This window comes from Lepisosteus platostomus, chromosome 8 (genome assembly GCF_059453375.1).
Source record: "Lepisosteus platostomus isolate fLepPlt1 chromosome 8, fLepPlt1.hap1, whole genome shotgun sequence".
Taxonomy (NCBI): domain Eukaryota; kingdom Metazoa; phylum Chordata; class Actinopteri; order Semionotiformes; family Lepisosteidae; genus Lepisosteus; species Lepisosteus platostomus.
Window position 1 is genome coordinate 41,565,809 of NC_142618.1, and position 26,635 is coordinate 41,592,443.

A 26,635-nucleotide genomic window follows, 5' to 3' on the forward strand; every position below is an offset into this window, starting at 1 on the left:
GCGTCAGCATGCATAGGCTTCATGGGAACAAGTAATAGGTTTATTCCATGCTGAAAAGAGAAGAAAGAAAATGGTTTCTGCCGTGGAGCCTTGCTGGAGCACCTGAAGAAGACCTGAGCACCTGAAGAAGGCTCCACGGCCGAAACGTTGCATTTTCTTTCTTCTCTTTTCAGCATGTTTATATTATACTGACTTTTTCAATCAGTGGGTCTGTTTAATCCATTTCAGCTGTGGATGATTCCTCTCTCACCTCCTTGATAGCTCCAGACTCCAAACTGAAAAACATTAGTCTGATAACCCAAGACAGACATTTCACATCCATGAGTAACTTGTCTCTCCCTAAATAAACTGAGTGTTTTATGCTCCTAGTATTTTTTTCCTGGTTAAATGGAATTGGATGCACTCTCTGATGCAATAATCACTATGTAATCAATTTATTCTTGCTACTCTGAGTCACTGCTAAGATATGTTGCAAACACTATGAGAAAATGTTGTCTATTAACTGATGTAGAATTTCTTCTTTAGAAATACATTTGAAAACAGTTTAAGTGCAAAGGGAACTGTATGTGATTTATGTATTTAATCTGAAGGGTGATGGAAGAGATGCAAAACAAGCTGCCAAATAAAATGTACACTGTACATATCCATTATTTTTCTAGCTGCTTTATCCTATAAAGGTTTGTTCTGGGGCCTGGAGCCTATCCCTGCAAGCAATGAGTGAGACAGAATACACCCTGGATAGGATGCCAGTCCATCGCAGGGCACACACTCACACCAGGGCTAATTACTCCAGAAAGCAATTAACCTACCAAGTCTCTTTGAACTGTTGGGAAAAAAAACGAAGCACCTGAAGGAAAATTACGTGAACACAGGGAAAACATTCAAATTCTACACAGATAGCACCCAAAGAACTGAGGCAGCAAAGTTAACCACTGCACCACCATGCCATCAGATCTTACTAGGGCCATCAACATAATTGTTTTTTCTTCCTTACTTCAGCCTGACTACATTTCAATTTTACTCAACCAAATGTCACAACCACCAGCCAGCGGAGATCATCTCACAAAAGAACTAACCAGTACCATCAGCGGGTTAATAATAACAAGCGCCGCCGCACGTGTTAATCCATCAGCACACGTTCTACCGTGCGGCAAGCAGCACTATTGAAACCATCCTAACCCGCTTCCCGCTGTTCAGTATTGAGTCTACTCCTTGAGAGCTCTATCTGGCGTTTATGCTGTACCTCGTGTTCTTCTGGGTTCTGGACTTCCCTTTTGCCTTTCGACTTTGGACCTCGCCTCTCGTTTCGGATTGTTTGCCACTATTTGTACTTCCTGGATTTCGAACCACCTTTCTCCTTTTCACCACGGACTCGCCTTATGTACCAGATTGTTCGCCTGCTTCGTCACCTACCTACTCCTGCATCTGCACAGGATCTGTATACCTTTTCATTGAGGATTCCTGACATCAAATTAACCATTTTCTGAGACTGAATGTTGGTAATCTTTAAGTATCTGTAAATATTCCATCAGATCCTTGTGACCCAGAGTGGATCATTGGATTATGTTTTTTTGGATTTATGCTGTTTTGTGAACGCATTTCTATCTTGGTTTATCATTTTTCTTTGCTTTTTTTAGAAACTAAAGCATCTAATATATACCCAAAGTCTAGCAGATCATTTAATATAAATAGGTTTCAATCTAACATAGCATTTAAGTATCAAAGTAATAATACTCTTAATGTTAAATTATTAAAGTTCATAGAAAATAAGAGGACACTCACCCAAACTAATTGACATCTGGAGGGGGTTGGGACTGATGTTGATTGGTTTTAGTTTTTCTTTGGTGATAGTGGTGGATTGTCACGGTTTTCAGCTGAAGATAAATCAAAGGAACAGCCAAAAGTCTATTCCATGCTGTATGGAAAAGAAGATTTTGGCTATGGAGCCTTCATTAGGTGTCATCCTTTCTGCATGGAATAAATCTTTACCTATTTCTTTGTGGCCTATGCCTGCTAATACAGCTGCTGTACCTCCTGTACTTGAATTTGATAAAACCTCAATTTCCATTTCTATAAAGAAAAAGAAAGCTGCAGTGGAGACCCCTCTCATTTGGTTGCATGCTTTTTTTTTAAGACATGTTGTTGGTGCACTGCAGTGACAACCAGGGCATGTTACAGCCTCCAGAAGAACAATGTCAACCTATGTGCTTTATCCACAAAAAAGATCTGTCCACCTTCCTTAGGATTTCAACAAGACCATCTTGTATAGATACTAAATACATGTGATCTGAGAAGTTGGGTTCCCAGCCATTGTTGTAATATGGGTGACACTTTGCCATTTAGACCTACTTTTTCCTTTTGTCAATAATCATTTCAAATAATCTATACTTCAGCAGCTAAATTAAGAATATAAGGTCTGCAAATGAGAGAAGGAATTCAGCCTGTCTTATTTGTTTGGTAGTTTAGTATCTAAGTGAATCTAAAATTGTCTAGCTGTTTAACTAAAGGTGTCTCGATCACGCAGGGACTGGAATTATCCAGTAATAATTTGTGTTGCTCTCCTTTGAACTCTCTAAAACTACTATAGCTTATCTTTGGTTGGGTGGTGACCAAAACTGAATAAAGTCCTCTAGATTAGGTTTTCTGTGTGTATTGTAGAACTTAAGCATGTTAAGATGGATTTCAATTGTATACTTTTTTTGCAATACCCAAGCATTCTGTTTGGTTTTTTATTGCTTCATCACTTTTTTTTTTTTTCACTTTTTCAGAAGTGAAAAAAATGCATGTTTCAATTGATGCTTCCTTTCTATTCTCTTAACCTTAAATAACACTTGGAAGAACCATAATAAACAGTCTTGGTGGGGTCATTTGGCACTTCTTTGAAACTAATAATTACTGTCAGCGTGGGGCTTGTCTGGACCACCAGACTAGATGCTAGCTATATAGCGGACTTTTAAAACATCATATCACTCACTTTACAATAATATCCTGTACTTTGTGTTTCACATTAAGGTTTCACGGGCGTTTTGGGGTACATAGGCTCTCTCATGTATTTATAATGAAATTACATTTCAGTACTTGACAGTGAATTTAAGGTTGCAATTTGTTGCTTACAGGAGTGGAATTCCTTTCTTCTTTTAAGGGTCTGCAAGCTGCAACTCATCTAATGATACTCAATTAGCCAGAATCCCAACATTGAAGTCGGAGTGCTTCTATCTGAAGTATTTTGTGCATAAACACTTCCACATGGCAATGCTACTATCTGATAAAGCAGGTCATATAAAATGCTACAAAATAGTGTGAAACTTGGCTGCATTCATGTTTTGGTTTTCTTGAACACGTTCTTGTATGTCCACACCAGTGTGGCCCATGTTTTCCTGTGCCTTAAGTTCTGTGTGTTTAAACGCTCTCCCCCATGCTGTGAGACGAGCTCTTATGTTGTTTCCAAGATAAGTTCACATACTATAATGTCATTCTTGGGGTCATATTTAATTCACAAAGACAAAGACTGCATATGAAAGTGTCCATAACTTTGAAGAAACAACTAATATTTTTTGTATACAAAAAAGACAAAAAGAAATACAGTATAGAGATAATTAATATGAAAAAAAAATGTAACAGTCATGATGGTGTATGTATTCAAACTCTTTGCTATGGCACACCGCAAGTCAGGTAGTGAATTTCAAGCAGAGACTCAATCATGATCATCACAGGAGTTTCAAAACAATTCAAGGAATTAAGTTGTATAAATGCATATTGTGTAGATCAGGAGAAGGGTATAATTTGTTATAAAGATCCTTAATATGTCTTTGAACATGGTAATGTTAATCATTAAGAAGAGGAAAGCACTCAGACACTGCCTAGATTAGGCTATCCATCCTGAGTAGCCAAGCAAGGAGCAACGTGTTGATAGATGCCGCTGTGTGGCAAATGGCACCTTTGCAAGAGTTCAGATTTGAGAAAATGTCACTCCCCAAAGTGGGCTTGCATGTAACTAATAAAATCTCAAATCCTGCATAAATCTTTTTTATGTAATGCAAAGCATTATTTCTGATGCGAGTCCAACACATGGTAGCCATTACTCAGGCATGGCCATCCTTACTATCAAACATAGTAGTGGGTTGCATTATGATATAGTTTTGGTTCTTATCAGCAGGGACTAGGATATGTGATGGAGCAAAGTACTAGCAAATCCTACAGTCAAATCTGCTAACTTAAGAATGTGTCAGAAATGATCTTTCAGCTGTACAATGATCCTAAGTGCTAGGGCTGGAGTCGCTTAAAATAAGAAAATGAATGTCTTTGAGTGGCCCTATGAGACTACTGTCTGAATCCTATTGAGAATCTTTGGAAAGATATGAAAACTGCTGTCTGTAAGGAATTCACAAGCATCTTGAGAAATCTTTCTGGAGGATTGGGCAAAAACTGCACCAAGCTGGTGTGTAAAGTTGGTAGAATATCACTCTAAAAGACTGTAATAGCTGTAAAAGATGCTTCCACCAAATGCCGAGTTCATTGGTCTGAATTTTATGTAATCAAGATATTTCAGATTCTTCTCTCTGATTTTTACTGATATAACTGTTACTTATTGTACCCTTAGCTGTCTTCAGTTTGAGTTAAGCATTCAAATTGTGACTAAAATATTAAGTTTAAAGATTGCAGATGCATCCTTTTATAATTTCACAAAGGGACCACCATAGGAGGGGCCTGAATACTTTTTCAAGACACTTTAGGTTCTGGACATCATAGTGCTGTTGTACAGTAGGTAATGAGGTGGTCAGGTATTTCTTACTGATCTCTTTATTCAGTTAAAGATTTTGGAATTTCACCCTGGAAGTCATGTCCCATATTTCTGTCCCTATACCCCTATACCTTCTGAACCCCTTCTCACATTCTCTCTCTCCTCAGCCTTTGTTGTTCCTCAGCCAAAACATTTCTTCCTTCCTCCTACATTTTACCATGGGTTTAACCTCTTCTTATTCTGATGGGGGTAATGTCTTGTATCTACTGTACCATTCTCCTATAGTTTTCATGTTTGAAACAATACTGTAAAGTATGTAGCGGGCCTGGTCACAAAATTTAGTTTAGCAACTGTAGCAAACATGATCTTTTTGGTGTCCCTTTTTATTAGACACAATTAAAAAAACAATTGCTGTATATACCGTACCACAATTTTATTTTTGCATATTGCCTGTAATGCTTTAAACAATGAACCAGACCCGTTTTAATTTGAAATATGCCAGTGAGCATTTTAAACAGGGTTATGATTTGAAATTATAGTTTGCTCATTCAGTCATTTAGGTTAGACTGAACCGTGGGAGGGAAAATTTCTGCATCTTTCCCAAGTTAGTCATGCCAGACTCAGTTTAATACTTCCTTTTGTGTTTTTATACCCACAATATAAAGGCTGTTTCACTGTGGGAAATTTAACTTTTTGATACACACAACCACAGTTGCTTTTGTCAGTAAAAATGCGTTTACTGTAAAATGAGTAAATAACGTTAAAGAAAAAATTGTGAAAATCTCAGAGTGCTCATTGGTATCTGAGCCTAAAATCATTTTCTTTTATCTATATCAAACTTAAATTAAAATTTCAACCAAAACTTCAGTTCTATTTTATTCTGACCAGCAACCATTGCTAGAGGGAAATAGTAGTATCGATGTGCCAGTCTTAAATACTTTGCACATAAAAAACAGATGCCAAACAGACAATAGCCGGTGAATGATGCGGGAGGGGGAGGGAGAGGGAGAGCAAATCCTGTGGACTTGAGTCGCTACATCCGAGCAGAGATTGAGAAACTCGACGAAACGCTTAGCCTTTAGTCAGTTTGGCCACACTGTGAGAAACAAGCTCTCCCGTTGAACATTGGAGGATCTAGAGCTGGAAAACCTTTTATTCAATGCATGCACTATAAAATTATAAAATGAAACGTTTACAGGCTGGCTCCGGAAGGCAACTTGCAAGTTTTATTTTCTTTCTTACTTGTTCATTACTTTCTGCAACTCCATTTTCTTCAAAATATAACCTGTTCTCACAGGGTGCTCCTTACTCCGGTTCTGTACACAGGCACAGAAATAAGTAAGTAACGTTTTTTTCTTTCTTTGGTTTAGCAGTATTTAAACCGAAAACGTTAACAGAAGCGTGTAGTGTGGTGCAGTGAAACGTATTTTCACGATTTTCAATTAAATCCATGCATTTACAACGTGTACATTATTGTTCATCACCACAAACGTTTTTAGTCTCATTTTTTTACATTGTCTTTGACTTCATTTTCTCCCAATTGCTTCATTTATTAGACTGAAAATGTTTATTAAAATCAATAGTTATCTGTAGTTAAAAAAAACTCGCAACTGAGTCTCAATTTATACATTTGGTGGCGTCTCGTTTAAGAAATGCAATAATAATAATATTAATATTAATAATAATTATTATTATGTGTTTACAGGAAGGGGAATGCTATCAGGATGGTAGTATTACGTGTTTGAATATCATGTTTTATTTTCTTGCTTTTGTGTGGAAAGGGTGTGGTCGGCGTGTTTTAACTTCTTTAATGATCTCACTGTAGGAATTGGTGTGCATATGTTGTGCAGAAGAACGTGACTTGCGCTGTACTGGATGGAACTGAAAGTTACGTCCAGTCCGAGCTTGCACCCTGCCCGGGGAATGCGATGAACTGCGAGCCTCAAGTGATGTAAGTGTCCCGGGAGAGTGGTCAGGGCGGAGTGAGGGAATGTAAGTTTATTGGTCAGAACACTACAGCAGCTGCTTTGTCGCATCCGAGGGCTTTCTGAAAATATTAAGAGTTTGTAACTGATAAGGTGAAAAAAAAACTAATTTTTGGGACTTTCTGTATAGTATTAAATTTATTAAAGAATCCTTATGGATTAATCCTTTATTATTGCTCTTTTCTTTCAATGCATTTTATTAATACAAGCTTTGTTTTGAATCACTTTTTAGACTGTAAAAATGCAAACTCATACACTGTCATTCCCATAAGGGGAATTAAAGCCAAATCCCTTTTCCAGTTGCCATACATTTTACAGCCTACATATAATCGACAAGACATGATGGCCTTTTCATCACAGTTGAATAAATGTGTTGAATTTTATTGCAGCTGTCCTCAGTGTGTTTTAGGAGAAAAAATCTTACAGTAGTTTAAGCAGGTAATGCACCAAAGCATAATATTTTAGAGGACATACTGTACATTATGGAAAGTACTGTAGGAAAGAGCTGCAATGAAAATAATAATTAGGCACTTGAAATGGAAAACCATCTGGAGTTTGTTTAAGTAAATAAATTTAATAGCTGGGATCCAGTGCTCTATGTATCATCCCCTAAGCAGTGTGGCACTGATGGATGTTCAGATAAGTTAAATTTCCCTTTGAAGAAACAAATGTAATTGATTGTTGTCATCATCTTTTTAAGCTTTGACCATTTGTTTCTGCTATGTCTCCAATACATTATTGTACACTAGCTATGTATACCAATTCAGGTTGAAGTCATATTTGTCCATTGTGCTTTTTTCTTCTTATTTGAGGATATTTTGTTTTCTGTTTTACTGTTTAGAAAATGAAACTAAAGAACATACTGAATGGGCTAACAATAATACGCAGGTAGATCACACTGTTTTCCTGCCAGGAGCTTTAACAGTAGTGCAGAACAGTAAGGGGTATCCCATATCGCAAAGCTGTATATAATGGGTCTTCAAAGGCAGCTACACAATCGGATGTTTGTAAGAACTGGTCCTCCTCTAGTAGATTGTGGTGATGTGAAGGAAATGCAAGACTGAAGTATGAATATTCCTAGACTAGTTAAATAATCTTCTTAAGAAACTTGGCATTATCTGTTCCCAAGTTATAGTAAGTAAGAGTAAGAGTTTTGGGAATGGGGGAGGACTAGCTGGATAAAAGCAGAGCCTGAAGGCGCCCTAATTGAATCTAGACCTTACCACTCCCTGATAACTATTCATTAGACAAGGACTTTCTGGAGTGAGGATAAAAGGCGAATTACTTGACAACAAAGAGTTTACAAGATGATACCTGAAGGTCTTCCAAGTTGGCATTTCTGTTTCAGAGTATCATTTTAAATTAGGTAGATTGTTAGATGAAGATTTGAGGAGACATAGTCCTTTGGAATTTGCTCAGGTGTACAAACTGACTTGGAGCACAAGTATCATAATCGATTGAATAAATAAGTGTGGAATGGATGGTGTATTGCTGCCTCATAGTGCTGGGATCCTGGGTTCGATTCTAGGCTGGGGTGCCTTGGTGTGTGTATTCACATGGGATTTCATTGGGTACACTGGTTTCCTGCTGCCTTCCAGAGGCACGTTGGTACAGTAGGTCAGTAGATTATGTTTTAAGTAGTTCAAGTAGGGAGCTGCGTCAGCATGCGTCGGCTGCAAAGGAACAGGTAAAGATTTATTCCACTCCGAAAAGAGAAGAAAATAAACAGAACATTTAGGCTGTGAAGCCTTCTTCGGGTGTGTGTCTTTAAATAGCCTGTTTCATTAGGGTCAGGAACAGGACCCCTTTCTCATCGATTTGCCTTTTAATTAATCAGTCATTGTGCTTTTATTCTTCGCATATTCCCCAATTTTTTAGTATTTTAACAGGTTCAATCATTCTGTGTTTTGTATTCAGTTTTCTATGTTTCATGATTTCCATCAAGTTGAATTTTGGAATTTCTCCACTGGCACTAAATAATTATCTAAGGTTAGTACAATAAATAAATAAAATAAATAAAAAATACTTGACTTCATAGTTTAGATTATCAATGGGTTCTTATGCTAATTTAACAATCGAAAACAACAACAAAACCTATCCGTAGCCAAGTGGATGTCTGTGCATTGCCTAGCACTGCCATCTTCTGTTAATATTATGTATTGTATTCAAGAAAAGTGATTTTACAGTACTTTGCATTTAAACATTTTTATTCTTATTTTCCTGCACCTTGCATGCATTATGCTACAAAAGTACTTTATTTCAAACACAGACATGGACAGTAATATACACAGGGAATAGAATAAGCACATTGTCCTTAAACAATGTAAGCATAAAACTATAATATACAGTGCCATGCAAATTCTATGGTTTCCCAATTTGTTAAAATTACAAAATGATGCAAATGTGACATTAAAAACATGATTTCAAGAACAGTACATTTTCTTAAGCTTAATGTTTTATTAAAAACTTGGATGCTCAAACCAAATACTTCTGAGGGTCAGATAAGTTACAGTTAACATCACCAAAAACTAAAGAGAAAAACTGAAATATGTTGATTGCATTCAGACCTTTGAACTCTCAATGTGATGGAAGCACCTTTGTTAGTAATTACTGCTGCAGATCTCTTATGGGTAAAGCTCTACCAACTTTTCACAATGGTTTGTTAAATTGTTTGCACATTCTTCTTTGCAGAGTTGCCCTAATTTGCTTGGGCATAGCTAGGCAGATTCTCAGTAGGATTCACATCAACTTTGACTGGGCCACTCAAGGATATCTATTCATTTGCTAATGGCTTTATCTAATACAGAGCCATGGGGGAGCCGGAGCCTATCCTGGCGAGCAACAGGCACAAGGCAGGATACACCCTGGATGGGACATCTGTCCATTGTGCAGCACACTCACACCAGGGCAAATTTACCCCCGAGACAGTTGTCCTAGTAGTCTGTCTTTGGCCCATCAGAGGAAACACAGAGAAAACAAACCAACTCCATGCAGATAGCACCCCAGAAACTGAACCCAGAGCAGCAAGGCACCATGCCACCCCCACTAAAGGACATTCACTTTGCTATTCTTAAGCTTTAGCTACACTTAATACACTTTTGCTACACTTGTTTTGCTTTGTGGAAAGTTGAATTTTGTCTCCGTTTTTAGTCTGAAGTAGGTTTTCCTCTAAGATTTGCTAGTACTTTATCCATATTACCATCTTTCTTGACAAACCTGCAAATGAGAAGCAGAACTAGTAAAGGTGGTGCTGCTCATGTTAATCCAAGTACTCTCACTATTTTGTAGGTATCGGACACGCTTTCGCCCTACATACAAGATTGCCTACAAGACCATTACTGAGCTGGAGTGGAGGTGTTGTCCTGGTTTCCAGGGCTCAGACTGCAAGGAACTGAAGGATACACCATCGAGACAAATGTCACTGGGTCCCAATCGAACCCCAATACCTGCACAAAATGCACCAAGTAAGGCACTAATAATGTAATATTATGATAAATTGATTTTCCTTTAATGAAGGAGTATACGTTCTTGTTAGAAACACCTCTGATAAATGCATATAGCCACATACTGTACTGTCGCTGGTGGAAATTCTTTCCCCCCATAGAAAACATATACCTCTACTTAAATACCCATTGAAGACCTATTTATAACAAATTTAATGAATATTTTCCAATCTCATTATGTCCACTTTGAACTTCGACAGCTAAAATATGAGCTTAATTTGGAGAATGTTGTTTGTTTAATTGAATCCGACAGTGTAAAGCCAACATTTCAGTTATTCCGACAGTACTACTGTACATGAATGCATATCATGCTACAGTACATCTTGTACATTCCTGTAATCTTTTGCAAGTTAAGGTCGGGACTACACTTAATTTAGATACAGTTAACCCCTTTATTATGAAGATATCAAGGACAACGTTTATTGCCATTATAAGTGAAACTAGATTTGACCAAATTTAGTAAAAGGTCTTATTTTCTTTCTTTGAAGCCCTGCTTTGTCTTCTACGGAGTCTACAAGTCATCCATCACTTTTAACTCTGTAATCTACACCTTTTCTTAGTATTTTGTTTCTTTTGGAGGTCATTACTGTAACCCTGCTAATATAATGATGAACTTATAAACATGTTAATCTTGGGGTACATTATCTTGGGATCTGGTATATACACAACTGCAGTATAATGTGGGACGTTTTATCAAGCTTGCAGTGCATAAATCATAACACCTTCATAACATGCCAGGCAGATCTCAGTCTTTACAACTAAGAAGGATTTAGTGGATTCTGCACTTAAATTAACTATCAATGAGCAAGCAATTAAAGCTTTTATCAAATTTATTAAATTTAATTAATCTATGCCTGTTTTACACACCTCTGTGTTAATAGTTAACTGTTCTAGGATTTTGAGTTGCACATAACTGATAATTATCATCTTGTTATATTGGCACTCAAGACAAAATTGCACTTTGTGTGACTTGCAGTTTGAGTGATGAAGATGCTGATTATCTTGCAGAACCAGGGCTGAAAGAGATAGGAGTGCCGGAGAACCAGGAGGGGAAGATACAAGTGCTGGAAGATGAGGTCCAGCGGCTCTCTCAGACCGTTCTGGACCTGCAGGCTGCCTTGACTGGGATGACCGAGAACCTCAGAGTGAACATCCAGGAGGACACAAGCACGATGCTGCTTACCCTGCTGAACAACCTGAAGCTGCCTGACAGTGCAGTGGGCGGGGAGACAGAGAGCATTCATGTGAATGGCTTTGAACACAGCAAAGAGCAGGACGGGATGGGGGATGTGATGGCCAGGTTCAACAATGTAATGGACACCTTGAAAACCAAAACTGAGATGTTGGACGACCTGCACAGCAAAGTGAACGGGCATGATGGGCAGCTGAAGGTCCTCATGGAAGCTGCCCAAGGTGCCCATGCTACAGCGCCCCCTTTTGATATTTACCAGGCCTATGTTGACAGCAGGTTTGAGGAGCTAAGAGTAGAGATACTGGAAGGCATGGAGATCAAGTTGGCTGATCTGAAAAACTCCTGTGATTACAATATATTGTCTGTCCAGCAGCAGTGTGAAGAAAATGAAGCCAACTACCTCAGCCTGACAGAGCTCTATGAGACCAAGGAGGCAGGCCTCAGGAAAGAGATTAAAGATCTCATGGTAAAGGTGGAAGGGTCACATGGGGCCAGGAAAGACAATAGCTGCTGTGAGTCAGGTTCCCCTGTTAAAGCCGAGCCAGATGACCTTGAAAAGAAGGTTGATCGTATTGCAGAAGCCCACAGGATCCTCAATGCAAGGCTTGATAATGAGCTGGAACGCTTCGCTACTCTTCAAATTGAAGATGATTCCAGGGAGCGCCTTGATGAGCTCGAGTCCCGAATCAATGTCACAGAGAGCAATGCTGAAGTGCACTGCTTTTACATAGAAGCGAAACTGAGCCAGCAGATTACAGATGAAGTGGATAGATTGAGAGATCTGTTTGATAACAGACTGATCTCTTTGGAGGACCAATTATCCGTCCCGTCTTTAGAAACGAGAAACAGCGCTTCGACTCAAATATATGTTGATTTAATAGATAATCTACAGAATGAGTTGATTTCCCATAAGCACCTTGTCCAAAATGAAATGAAACGTCTAGAAGAAAGATTAAAGACAATGAATAATTCATGTTCTGCTGATTGCAGTTCAAAAGACATCCAAACTTCTCTCCGGGATCTTCAGAACTACAAAAATAACTTAAGGTATATGCATTCAAATATGAATACCAACACTGCAATGCTCACAGCACTTCAGAGTGCTGTTGACAAACAGCTGCTGGCTATCCAGTCTAACAGCCAGAGCATAGCAGGCATGGAGGGTGAAATTGTCTCTCTTAAAGATAATGTCAGTGGTTTAAGGGGTGCTGTTAAAGGTTTAGGGGATTCTCTGAGTAAATACACACAAGATCTCCTCCACATTAATTCTACTTGTTGTAGAAGGGACAACACCTTCAGTTCTGATGCTGATAAAATCCAGGAGATGCTGGATAATCACATGTCCCAGATGAATGGAAACAGTAGTCAATTGGATGAGTTGAAAGACAGGCTGGATCAACTTACTAAACAAATCACCACAGAGGTCAGTCAGTGTAAGGAGAGCACCCAAGACATCAAGAAGGAGGTCTCGAATGTGGACGGCCGGGTGTCCAATGTGGAGAGTGTGTGCGGCAAGCTGGATTCCATTTCTGGCAGCCTGCAGAGGATCAAGGAGGGCCTCAACAAGCATGTGACCAGCCTGTGGACCTGTGTCCATCAGCTCAATGGGACAATGGAGACTCAGTCCCGGGACATCCATGGACTGAAGGACTCCTTCCAGAATTGCCAGAATGAAATCTCTGAAATTGCCAAGAATCTTCAAGATCTATCCAAAGCTCCAAGCCCCCCAGGTAAGTTCTGTAATAAACATTGTAAGCTTTACTTAGGCGTGGGTGTTCTCTTTCCAGTGAGACAAAGGAGAACATGAAGCAATTTATTGGCCACAAATGTCTTTTTTCCTTTATTTCTTGAAATTACAGTGCCATTATTAAGAGCTCCTCAGTAACAGGCTGGAAGACTTTACAAATATTGATTTACATTACAGATCTCTGAGAAGCATTATGATGGTAAAACCAATCATTTTTAGAAACTAATACAGCATTATGACCTTTACCCCGATTAAGATTTATTTTTAAAAATGTAGACATGAGAAAAGTAAGGTTGAGAGATGTAATAGAAAGCTTTCCACGTCTGAATTCAGGTTTCAAATGAGGTAAAATGGTTCTGTTGTGAATTCAATACTTCGAAAAATGAATTTATTTCTGTGCAAATTGAACATTCAAGGTTAGAACAAATCAGAAATGACATCTTTGACAAATTGTCTGCTACCCTTGCAAATTATGTAATGACATAAATTCATTGTTCCATATACAAAGACAGTAAAGAAAATACTTGTAAATGGTAACAAACGTTACATTACACAAACTGAGTTAGGACAAAAGTTTGGCCTGCCTTTCCAGGAATGCCCTGAGATCATTTTGTCTCAGTGCAGAATGACGTTTTGTTTTGAATTGTTCTGCAATTATCTGGGAGTTGTCAGACAGCAGCCATACTTATCTCTAGGACTCTTGAGCATGTACTTAAACCTGCCACAGAGAAGTAATGTTACATGTGTGAGTAACAGGAATGCAGGAGTACATGATTTTTAAACAAGCAGGTCCATTTTATTTTAGAAAACAAAAGGGCAACCAAACAAATACATTACAGCTTGACAACACAACACAACAGACATTTTGTTCACTAAGCAACATTGACCAGGACCAGGATGAGTGGTTGAGCACCATCAAGGGCAGGGTGGCAGTCAGCCAGGGCGTTGTGGACTCTCAGCAACACAGCGCCCCCTGTGGTTTTCCAGGCACTTGCAGGTTCATGTTGCTGAGGGTGAAAGACACGACTCTACCACAGTGGGTGCTGAACCTCTGAAATGGGACTGGGGGAGGAGTGCTATTCGTTGTTACTGATACCTGGATGTTTACATGAGGATAGAAAGTGAGGTGATTGACCATTTCATCTGTTTAAAAGGGACACTCGGCGTCAGCATAAACTAACAAGCAAACAAATACAGTACCACTGTTTAAATGTGTTATTGGTGCCCCGCAGACTCCTTATAAACACACTTGTCGATTGTCTATCTCCCATTCCTCCTAAACAGTGGAATTCTACATAGAATCATTGAAGTCTTATAATATATATAACAGTGAGGCACTGTGCTTGTACTGTATGTGGTCAGAAACAAACCTTTATGAGTGTAACCTCCTGTTGAAGGTCAGCTTTTATATGACTCACAGGGTAACAGTATATTTAGGAATTTTGTAGCTGTTAAATCAGGAGGCTGGCTAAGGGAAAATTCTAGATAAGGGTCACTGTTTTTCACATGCTTGTTGTGTTATGCAATGGATACATATGATCTTCAATGCTGCCTTAAAACTAGTACTGGAGAACTTATGTACTGTATTAAATGAATTGTTTGTTAATAGCTAAAAATTGTTGCAGTTCACTCAAGAGAATAAAAAGACAGGTCTTAAATCCCACTCTGCTTATACTGGCATTTTACATATGTGTTCCATAATACTGAAGGCATCATAGCTGGTGAGTATGTCTTTCCAGTCCCTGCTGCAGACACTGTAATGTAAAATAAGGGTTAATGAATCCTGATTTGTAGTGTTCAAGCATTCAGACTTCCAGAGGCTTAGTAATGAGAGGGTGGACATGGTTGGATAAAATATTTCTAAACTTGTAGATGACACACTCTAACAGTTTCCCTAAGCAATACAAGGAATAAAAAGCAAAATTCTGGTTTCATTTTTGGTTGAGAACTGAAGTAGCTTATATTTGTCAAAAACTGCTTTAGTAGTGAATAAATTATTGCTTATTTTCATTTAACTCAGTCTCATTATGTTGTGCAAATTATTTTCTGCAAAAGAGAGTGAGAGTGGCCTATGTCAAGTGGATGTGACTTTTTTTAGACCCTCTCAGCCACTTAACTACCAAACAATCACTGGTTATCTTGTCTGTAACCTTACTTATGCTAAGTTATGTTAAGTTGTTTCTGAAATATTATACAGTAAGTACTTGCTTAGTCATAAACAATTACCCCTTGACAGGTCAGTTGTAATCCTACAGTATCATTACAACAGACTGTGTAGGTTTTAATGTAGAGAAATCTATTCCTCCACAAGTTCTGTTTCAAGGCCATATATCGTAAAACTTATCTGAGAACATTTATTTCAAACAATCACCCTCTTGTAACATAAAGAGCAGCTCTGGGTTGATCTGTTGATCTGGTTTTTATTACGCTTGCTGAAGTCATTCCAGGACCCTCCCTGTGCCTCACTTGTTGGGTTTTGACAGCAGAGAGCAGTCCCCCTCAACAGATGTGGGGCTGTATTCACATTATGTCATGCCTAATCATTTCCCTAGAGATCCTTTCTTTGGCATACAGTATGCACTTCAGCGGAGCTAGCATGGGAAACTGAAACAACACCGCTGTGTTGATAGCATGGGATGGGCTGTCATTTCCTCGGGAAAATCTGTTTCCAGGCTCTTCCCCTGAAGATCCATTTTTTAAAGAAAACTGGCAGTGAAGCAGTTTTCGAATTTCCCTTTCTGGTATCACAAAATGCTTAGGCAGTAATCTTGTCCTCAGCAGATTTAATAGTGCTGCACATCATATTATGGTAAGTTGTATTCTGCATCACTGTAAGCATTTGAAATCAACTTTAGCCAATTTATAAAGCAAATTGGTGTCCACAAACATTTCCATGCTTTGTTTTTCCTAGCAGTTTGACCTTGTCAAATAATGCTACTTCATTTTTCAGAACGTAGGAAAGATTACTGTAGAAATAAATGAAGGCGTTTATGAAACCATGGATACCTGGAATATGATCTGTACCTGAAATAAAAATGCAGTTCAACAGCATGTACAGTAGGCAGACCTGGGAACCTGTGATACTCTACAGACCACAGCTTGCTGAATCCAGAGAGAAGAGCGCAGGGCCTGTATCAGTGGGAACAGTGAACTGGAGACCCACAGTAGAAGCTGGCTACTACTGTTAATGATACACAACATGCAGATTGGTTTTTCCTTATCTGTAAAAGATGTACAAATGCTGGCAAGAACCTTGTTTTTTTACTCTCTGAGTAACCCTTGTCCTTTTGCTATCTGCAGTTTTCAAAGAAAGGTCCATATAGAAAATAGGGAAAGATATGTGACCTTTTTCTGTCATAATATTTGAATGTAGACATAACATTTAATGGAAATACAGAAATTAAATAGATTTAACAGAAAAATGAATGCAAAATAATGGCAAAATACAATATACAGTTTTATGTTTTTGAGAAGGAAGAAAGTGGTGTTTTGCTAAGAACATGTAAGAACAATTGTTCATGAACATATCTAAATTTACAGATTTAACTATTTTTTAATGGTTCCCAAAATATAATTGTAACAATTGTCATTTTTATGTGCACATGTTTGTTTCATATTGTTTAATAGATCATTCACATTCTTTTAAATATGTGTCTTTGTTTTGCCACCAGAATGACTGGGATAGTCATTTTCTCAACTGCCATAGTCAGGGAACTTTTGCAGCTTATTTACTGTAGTTTATTTATGCAGGTAACATTAAGAATCCTGGCTTCTTAATCCTGTCTTGTAACAATCCCCGTTTATTCTGAAACATATCCCACAGACAGCTCAGTCTGACTTAAATGTGGAGAATGTGTGCTTTTTCATGAGATTTTTTTGTTGGTGACCATGAGTAACCTAAGTTTGCCAGTAATCTCCACATCCTAAGCTAGTAAATCAGGCCCATGTAGAGGCTGTATTTTCTTCCACCCCTGTGGGATTTACCTGTCTTGTTGTTATAGGTTCAGCCTGTTAATCAAAATTGTAAAATACGAAGTTACAGTTTGGGCCTACCAACCAAGACTAAGGATTAAGCTCAGCCACATGTAGAAACTCTTTCACCAGTTTGAATTTTGTACTTTCGTGGTAAATTAACATAAAAACAGTTAAGTACACCCTGGGTTTCTGCTCTCCTGACTAAAAGAAAGATAATTTCCTATCACAAACGCCACAGGAATGCTTTCCTCCAGCACATGGTTTCTGCTTAGCTGCGGGGGACATTGGTTGTGTGCTAATTTGAAAGCCTGTCTGTTTCTCTTTCAGTTCCCTTTAATCATAACTGGGGGAGCTTGTCAGAGGCTAGCATTGCTTGTTAATTGGGCTAGTCTTGAGGGCAGAAGGCTGATATTTATAGTCATGCTTCACAGTGCCTTTCCTGGCTGTGTTTATGGCCAGCAGGCAACTCTTCAACATGTGTGACCCTCCTTTTTGTGCTCTGCAGAACATGACATCCTGGATTTTTGTTTCAAGATCAGCCAGAACTCGTGTGCCTTTCATTTCTTTCTCTCTTCCTGTAGAAAGGTTTACCTCAGACTTACTGTGGTGGGTCCTGGTAAAAGTCAAGTGCAGTCAAGCATAGGGAAGTCATGATGAAAAAAGATGTACGGTATATTAAGACATCATAAACCATGATAGAGAAAAGCTAAATCATAAATATAAAAAACTAAACTGAACACTTACAGTATGATGATGACATGTAAAACGTTATTGGGGTTTCATAACCTCTAAATCACTCTTTTGTTTATAAAATGCCTTTTCTATTTTAACATTGTTGTAAGTAGATACATTTTACATAGATTAATGTAAATGTTTTTTTCTTTATTCTTTAAAACCGATGTTTTAATGGCATCTCTCATAATCTGAGATGCGACGATTCCTAGGCTTCAGGATTCCAGTTACAGGGTTCCAGATAAAGACAGAGCAATGTCCATACTGTATCACAGAACCTGACAAAAATGGAAACTGATTTAAAGTGGTTTCACCCAGCTAAAAGGAAATTCTCTCTTAAAAGAAAACAGTTCTTAGTACTAGATATTTCACAAAAGCAATGAACACTAAGGATCATTAGAATTTGTTTACTTTATTTCATTTATCTCTAACCTGTGGAAAAATATTTACTTGTTAAATATTTCTGAACTTCTGGTTTGAGGATTCTGTGACCTTCTCTTGCCTGATAAATCCCCAGGTCTCTATCCTCACTAGAACTGGTAGAACTGCTATCATGGTTGAATAAAGGGATGTAGTTGGGGTTTGAAACTATTTCAGAGCCTTGTGGAATATACAGTATGCTATTTCCTGTTCAAGTTGTCCTGGCTGCTCAACACCGAACACATTATTCTGTGAGGTGGCGTGGTGGCAGAGTGCTACTGTCTGAAGTTATACTGGTACCTGTAGGTTAATTGGCTTCGAGGAAAACTGGCCCTGGTGTGAGCATGGACTGGTGTCCCAAGCAGGCTGTATCCTGCTTTGTGCCCATTGCTTGCTGAGATATACAGTAGGCTGCTCAACAACCCTGAATTGAATGAAGCTTTTAGAAAATGGTTGGATGGATGGCTCTTACTATTTTGTACTGTGAGTGTAATTTATGTGCAGTTTATTTAATTTCCTGTACTTTATTGCAAAACGTGGACACATGCCTTTGCCATGTGCTCAACAAGTGAATATTTTGCAATACTGCTGGTTTTACAGCCAGCGCCTGTTAAGAAATAATGGAACAAACTGTCAGATCTGACACGGTTTTAAAAAGCTGAAAATTTAACCCGAAAACAATTACAAAGCAGGTTTTCCAAGAGACACTGAACATGAAAACAAGCAATATTTTAATTTCAAGCAAAGACAAATCAACACCCCTTGCTTTGTTGAACTGGTTTGTACAGTATATGCTTCAGTGCTATTAAGACTATAGTAAAAGTAAACTTGGCTGTTAGATTCACTTACCTGGACTACTGAGGACAATCTTTGGAAAAGCTACAAAAAATAACAGATTTGGTAGCAGACAATGTTTATTTCCTAAAATCAATCACAATGAGGATAGACTGGGAATGGAGAATTGTTAACAGAAGACTTCATTGATCACAATATTGAAAACTGATAATGAGAATGTTCAGCATAAACTTGATAACTGTGTATAAATTAATCCAAAATCGATTTCCTTTTGTTTGAGGGCTTGTGTATTTTAATGTATTAATTTAATTCTGCACCATTGTGCAAACAAATTGTTTTTATTAATATAGTTTAGTGAGCACCTCTGATTATTTTGTGAATATACTGTAGTGTGTATGGGATATTTAGTGCTTATTGGTCAGTTATTGTTATACAAAATTAGTCTTGTTTCACCCACCATATTGGAAATATGACAGTTTCTCCTGGGCTTGGATAAGAGAAACACCCATTTCCTGGCACTTAGACATGACTTGCTTCACTTGAGAAATAGAGGGTTGTCGAGAGATCAACTGTGTATTCGACGTTAAAAAAGTCTGAAACTTTATTGGTTGTAATTCATTTCATGTTGTTATAAATTTATAAAGTAATAAAGAATGATCAAAGCTGTTGTATGTAGCTTTGGTAGACTAGGTAATGTGAAATGTCACGCCCTCCAAATCTAGAGGGCAATCCTGCTCTGTCTTGTTCCTAGTTTCCCTGGGCTTTACTTGTTCTTCCGGTGTGTCTTGTTGTCTGGGGCTATATATTTCCGGGTCTCTCCATCCTCTTCGCTCGGCATTGGGATCGGTTGTCGAGAGGCTCTCCTCAACAGGTCGCCCCACGTCTGCTACCTGAGGGCTTATGTCTCACTACGACTTCACCCGATACCTTGAGCCTAGACTGAACCTCTGTGTTTTCTCTTTTCTTGCCGCTATGCATAGGGTCCTTCCGTCTCGCCGGTCTCTCTCCATGGCAGCCCTTGGCTTCTGTGACAGGAATATATTGTGACACAATTGTAAATAAAACGTTTTGGGGAAAACTGAAGGTCAAGATGCATCACATCTTGACAGAAACATACAGTAGTCAAGCTGTTGAGCAGGTTGAAGAGCTCTTGTGTTGTGGATGGTCTCTAACAGGGTCCCCCTTTCCTGGTTTTGAAGGGCTGGTATGTTTTGCAGGTTTTCCATGTCTCTTTAACGCAACAGCACCTGAAGAGCTGGGAGAAAATGGTAAATTGGTCAAATTAAACCAATAACAAGCTGAATCAGATCTCCCAGCTGGACTGAACACTGGTAGACACACCCACCATCTGGGACCAGGATAGGGGGACCCCTGGCCTATGATTTTACCCTTGCCTAAAGGCAAATTGAATTCCAGAATTAATTCTACCAGGAAAATAGATTAAGGTTAAAATTTGCTTGGATGAGTTTAGCTGGTACTCACCATATTTTATTAAAAAGGAAGCAAGACCTGTCTGTTTAAAGCAGTTTGACAATGTAAGAACATGGTAGACATTCCTTAATAGAAGTTTGAAGTTAGACAACTATTACACTTATGTAGTACATTAGTATTGTCTTACTAATTCTTAAAGGTCATTTGAATTTCATACTTCAGTTTTCTTTTTTGGAGCAGCTTAATCATGAATAAAAACATTTAGGATGAGCTCACGAGTAGATAAGGCAATAAAAGCGTTGTTTGAAGTGAAGGTTGGGTCCTGTTGTTGGGATATTGTAGGTTTTGGGCTTGATCAGTGTTGTTAGACATCTGTGACTGGGTTTCCCTAAGTGCTGGTACTTGTCCAACCACTGCCAGATGGGCCAACTTCGGCCTGGGATTCCTAAGCTTTCTATGTAAGAGTAACCCCTGGGACCAGGCACCTGCAAGCTTGCAGTGATGTCAGTGAGAGGTCAGTATTCTCTCAATAGTCAGGCAGTGTGAGCTTGAAGCTTGTCAAATAACAATCAGCTGATACCAATGGGTATGTCAAAAAAGAGCTTATGCAAAGTCAGTTCTTATCTGACTACAATACAGTTACAGCATTGGTAAGCCTTGCTGATTAATAATTGACAACGTCTAACTGAATGGGTAAAAAAATATAAAATTTAAAAACATATATATATATAACGGTACATATATAATGGTACAATTTAAAGTACAGTACTTGTTTGGGTGCAGTTGCAGGGGAGATGTAAACTAGGCTTGCCTTCTGATGCTTCTGTGGGAAAACTAAATTCTTTATCTGTTTTCTTATCTCCAGAAATAAAGGTAAAACCTAGTGTCAGTACGGTCACCAAGAAACCAGCTCAGCCGGAAATCCAGAGGAAACATGAGCCAGACGATCAAAAGATCCAGCTACCATTCATTCCCAGGAAACAGGTGCCCGTCACCACTCGGCCTCGCCTGCTGCCCACACTCAGGCAGCCCCTGACTAGGCAGCCCGTGGCCAGGCCGCCCAAGGTGGTGATGGAGACAGGGGAGGCAGGCCCACCGGGAACAGTGCAGAAGACCTCTGCTGGTCTGCCTCAGGACACCAACGGCTTTATGACCGACTTCAAAGGAGTTGCCGGAGCGCCAGGTTAGTGTATGAGCAGGGATGTGTGATAGGGGAAGCAATGGAGTACTTTCTATTGAAATACTAAGGGGGGGTGGGGAGAATAGCCTTTTGTCCTCAAATAGATTGTTCCTTCAGCAGGTGTTTCTAACTTTGGTCATCAAGGTTCGCAGTCCAGCAGACTGTTCATGTAGACTATTAGAGATTCAAAATGCCCTCCTTGAGGATAAGGTTTGGGACCCCATGTCCTATAGCCCCCCATATGCCTTTTCAGAGTTGACCTTATTAGCATCCTCATCTCAAGAGCTGCAGTTACACAGCTAAAATGTTCCATGTCATTGAAGAAGTAGATCCAGCTTTACTGCTGCCACAAGGAATTCTTTCATACAAGACAAGAAATTGAGTTTATTTAACTAACGTTTGGGAGGGATGACAACAACCACACTCAATCATTCCCAGCCGCCAGTGATTAGCAATCACTCCCTTCGTCCTTCCTCCACCAAACACTATAAATACCAAATGCGATATCTCTCTCCCTCGCGTGTGACTTTTGCATCCCACCTCCACCCCAACTCCACCTCTGCAGCTACCCCTTGGTCACCCTGCGTGGGGGTCCTGGCCTCCTCGTCCTACGGCCAGGAGGTCGGCCCTCAGCCAAGCAGGTTAAGCCAAATATTCACTCCCAATAGTTTGTTACGCTTCGATTTTGGGGCGTTGTCATTCCTTGTGAATAAAACTTCAAGCAGTAGCAAAACTAAGAATATTATTCTTAATAATAGCAGTGGCATTGATAGAGAAGAATTATCAACTCTGTTTTAAATGGTTATGTAGCTGTTTTTATTCCTTTCTAGGCTATCCTCCTATTACTACAGTATCATTTGAGCCCAGGGTTGTTTCAGGTAATATTTTTTTTCTTTTTGCATGTTTTTGTTTTAATGGGGATACTGAAAAAGAGGACTTTAAATTAAATACTTTTCTTCCTCTGTTTTTTCTGTTATATAGTTGGCCATTTTCCACAGAAGCCTTTGCCTCATAAGCCTGTATTGATCCCAGGTACTGTTTTACACTATATTCTGGCACTGAGGACATCCTGCTCACTCAGAAAACACTAAAGTCCAGTAGCAAATATACAAAAAATGTCCTTTGTGTATGATGGGGTGTTCAAACTTTTGGATTTTTGTAAAACATAAGGGAGTTTCATAGTGTGAGTTTGTGGATTCTGTACACAATTTTTAATATGTTCACACACATTGGTTTTATAATGGTTTAGGCAATTTTTATTTTTTTGTGTTAGCTGTACCCTAACAGCTGTCTTATCCCACCCTTAACTGTAATTCCTCTGTAAACGCAATTGACCACACCCCTTAGCTGATGCATTGCACCCTTTTTTTTCTTTTCACAGTTGACAGAAAAAAGAATAAAACAACTCCCATTTTATTAATAATAACTTTATTATAGTTCTTTTCATCCCAAAGAATTCCAGTGTCTACTATACTGTACCTATCGCTCAGTTTGATAGAGATTCACATTTCCGTAATCAACAGAAATCTGAATTTTACCAAAGAAATGGCACATATGCAGGACTATATGGAATTTCTAATTATATGATCCTTACCTCTTCTGTGTGATTGCAGGAATCAGCACTGAGACAGAACCGTTCTCCTTCTCTGCTGGTCTGACCCAGAGATCCTTCCCTGGTGTCTTGGGAGTGATCCGCTTCAACAAAGTGCTGGTCAATGATGGAGGCCACTATAACCCTCACACAGGTGCTGACACTTCAGAAGAGGCAAAAGTGTCTCTCTATTTGCTGTTGCTGCTTTTTTATCTAATTCCTCTCCTCCATCTCTCTCTCCCCTCTTTTCCTCCTTAACCATCTCCTTCTCTCTCTCTTCTACCCCATCTACTATTTCCTCAGCTTCTCTAAATCAAAGAATTGTTATAGTGCCTTCAGAAATAAATTCAGGTAGGGAGCTGCATCAGCATGTGTAGGCTGTAAAGGAACAAGTAAAGGTTTATTCCATGCCGAAACGAAAAAGAGACATAACGTTTCAGCTGTGGAGTCTGAAGGAGGGGACACCTGAAGAAGGCTCCACTGCCTAAATGTTGTGTCTCTTTTCGTTTCAGCATAGAATAAACCTTTACTTGTTCCCTCAGAAATAATATTTTGTCAAATACAGCCATCACTTGAAACCGAATGGCTTCAGTGGTCTGTAGTCCTGCCAGGCACCCAGGCAACATCCCCTTGCAGCCTGAGACTGGACCTCACAGTATAAAGCACCAGCATCACATACAGTACCTTAAACTCATATTGAAAGCAGTTTCACATTTTCAGTGTGGTAAACTCAAAACCAAGCATTTACCACAAACAGTGTCTTCACGAACTGTTTCAGCTGGTGTTGAGCTGACCAATCTGGCCAGAAGGTGTTTCTTTTCACTGTGGTTCAAGTACATGTTTGGTCCAACTCGGGGAATACAGTACTGTATTTAATTTCCAAGTGGAGCTGAGTGAAAATAATTAAAGTATGAGAGCTTTTTAAATTCTGATATCCAGATTTTAATTTTAATAATTTAATCACAAACATTTGCAATGTTAAAAGTGTTTGATATTTGATATTTCATTCTAGTTGTCTTTCTGACACTTTGTCTTACTCTTATGGTAATAGAAAGCGAAACTTTTAAGGAGGTTATTTACAAATATATAAACAAACTGAATAAAAATAGCAACATCATTTTATTGCATATTTGCTCATTTGTATTTGATTTTGTTCTTCTTTACTAATGTGACTAATAGCTGAAACCTCCTACATTAGCATTACCTAACAATTAGAACTTGAACTGCAGGTTGGCATATTTAACTATAGCTCAGCCAGAGAGGTCAGCTCAGCTCAAGTCAGTGGAAAAGAGGAAAAAGTGTCCAAATGAAACATGTAGAGGGATAACCTGTCGTAGCTAGAGTTATGGTCTTAAACATGATAATATCATGGTGATAATGCCATTTTTACTTAACCTTCAATTACTTTTATTTTGAAATCAAAATTCAGAATTCGTCACTGCATCATAAAGATATTTGGATGTGTACGCATATCTTTCTCAGTGCATGCTGATGAATGTTGTTGAAGGCTACCTACAGGTGCTCTCACTTGTACTTTTCTAGAGGGCGTCCGAAAGATCAAGTCTTTGTGGATCAGAAGTCGTGTTTATTCAAAATGTCCTTGTATTTGAGCCCCTGACAGAACTGTAGTTCTCAAGAAGAGTTGTGTGAATATGGAACAAGCTACCCAGCCATGCTGTTGAAGCCAATAGCTTTTTCTTTCAGTTTCTTTCAAGAAATGGCTGGTTGAAATCCTCGGATCAATTATCTGCTAAGTACCCAACAGGCTGGATGGTCTGAATGACCTGCTCTGTCCTGTAACTTTTCTTATGTTCTTGTGTTTGCAGGTATCTTCACTGCTCCAGTTGAGGGCCGGTACATGATCACTGCTGTCTTGATCGCCGAGCGGGAGGAGAGGGTGGAAGCTGTGCTGTCAGTATCCAATGAGAGCGTCCTGAGGCTCGACACTGCAGGCTACAAGAGAGAGCAGCTGGAATACAGGCCCAGGGGTGGTAGGCCTACCTGTGGAGGCACTGGCACATTCAACATCATCCTCAGCCTGAAACCGGGAGACACAGTCAGTCTTGTTATGACAGCAGGCAGACTGGCCTACTCACAGTCCAATGAAATTTTCTCCACCTTTAGCGGGATATTTCTGTATTCCCCGATTTCCCACAGATAGCCCGCTAAAGAATTGCAAGAGATGGCCAAACATTTTTTTTTAAAGCTAAAGAATTCTGTCAGTGTGGGAGCTTTAATATATTTGTTAATAATCTATATTTGAAAGTCTCCTTTTGTTACCAATTTAAAAATTATTTTTTATGGAATAATAGTTATTTTTAATGCAATTAAAAGACATGGATTGTAAGCAACCTCAGTGTCTAAAGAATCTACTGTATGAAAAATGCATTACATTTTCCTCTAAAATAAGGTACATTTAAGGTGTATATATAAAGACAGTACTGAAATAATACTTCTGAAATTCAAGGGAAACTTTGTTTTCAAGTTTCACAGTGGAAAAAGGAATCAGTCATTTGAATTCACGGAGATATGGTCTTAACATCTCTTGTACAACCTTTAAAGGATAGAAATCATTGTATTCTGTTGACTTGTATTGTAAATTTTAAGAGTCAAAAATCCATGAGACCAAAATTTTTAATAATTTATAGTAACTTATAAATCAGTAACAAAATTGGTATTTTCAAATGCATATGATTCCCCAATTAGGAATAGACAACATTGGCTCTTCATCTCCATGACACTGTAGCTTTACTTTTTTAAAGCTGTCAGTAGTAGCCAATGAAACCGTTATGTAAATAGAATAAAATGGAAATGCCATGTTGTCTACTGTAACGTCACTGTTGTCTGAAATACACATATACAATAAACTTTTTATATCAAAGGTGTCGGCAGTTTATTCTTTATGGTAAAACAGACATGATCCCAAAACTTTATATATGATTCTGTAAGGACACATAACTCCATCTGTTATGGGAAGGACAGTTTAAATTAATCACATATCCAGCTCCATATAGGGCACTCTTCATGAGCGTCAAAAAAAAAATCCCATCAAGGCATGTTGAGCTTTGTGCTTTAGAAAAGTATTCAGCTTATTGCACTAAAAACATCACCCAGTGGAGAACGTGTCACCTGTGCGTTAGCAGGTCACTCCTTGGAACCTAACACATATGACAGGAATTTCTTTAAAAAGGAATTTGTTTAAAAAACAAACCAATGTTTTGGAGGGTAATACACTCTACAGGGGTTGCTATACTATTATTTTATTATTACTATTATGTGTTTCATGACCCCAACCCTTGCATATTTCATTATATAATGTATAATAGAATGTATTGTCTGGCAT

The 26,635-nt window shown here is 38.7% G+C and overlaps 1 protein-coding gene across 1 annotated transcript; it reads left to right on the plus strand.

Moving 5' to 3' along the window:
* Positions 1-5,743: 5,743 nt before the first annotated feature.
* On the plus strand, positions 5,744-26,173 carry emilin2a (elastin microfibril interfacer 2a). The gene is made up of 9 exons (XM_088643444.1): positions 5,744-6,079; positions 6,567-6,692; positions 10,015-10,190; positions 11,238-13,151; positions 21,387-21,704; positions 22,532-22,579; positions 22,683-22,733; positions 23,315-23,446; positions 25,119-26,173. The coding sequence occupies exons 1-9, from the start codon at positions 5,925-5,927 to the stop codon at positions 25,451-25,453; spliced, it is 3,255 nt and encodes a 1,084-aa protein (XP_088499570.1). The 5' UTR covers positions 5,744-5,924; the 3' UTR covers positions 25,454-26,173.
* The last annotated feature ends 462 nt before the right edge of the window (positions 26,174-26,635 follow it).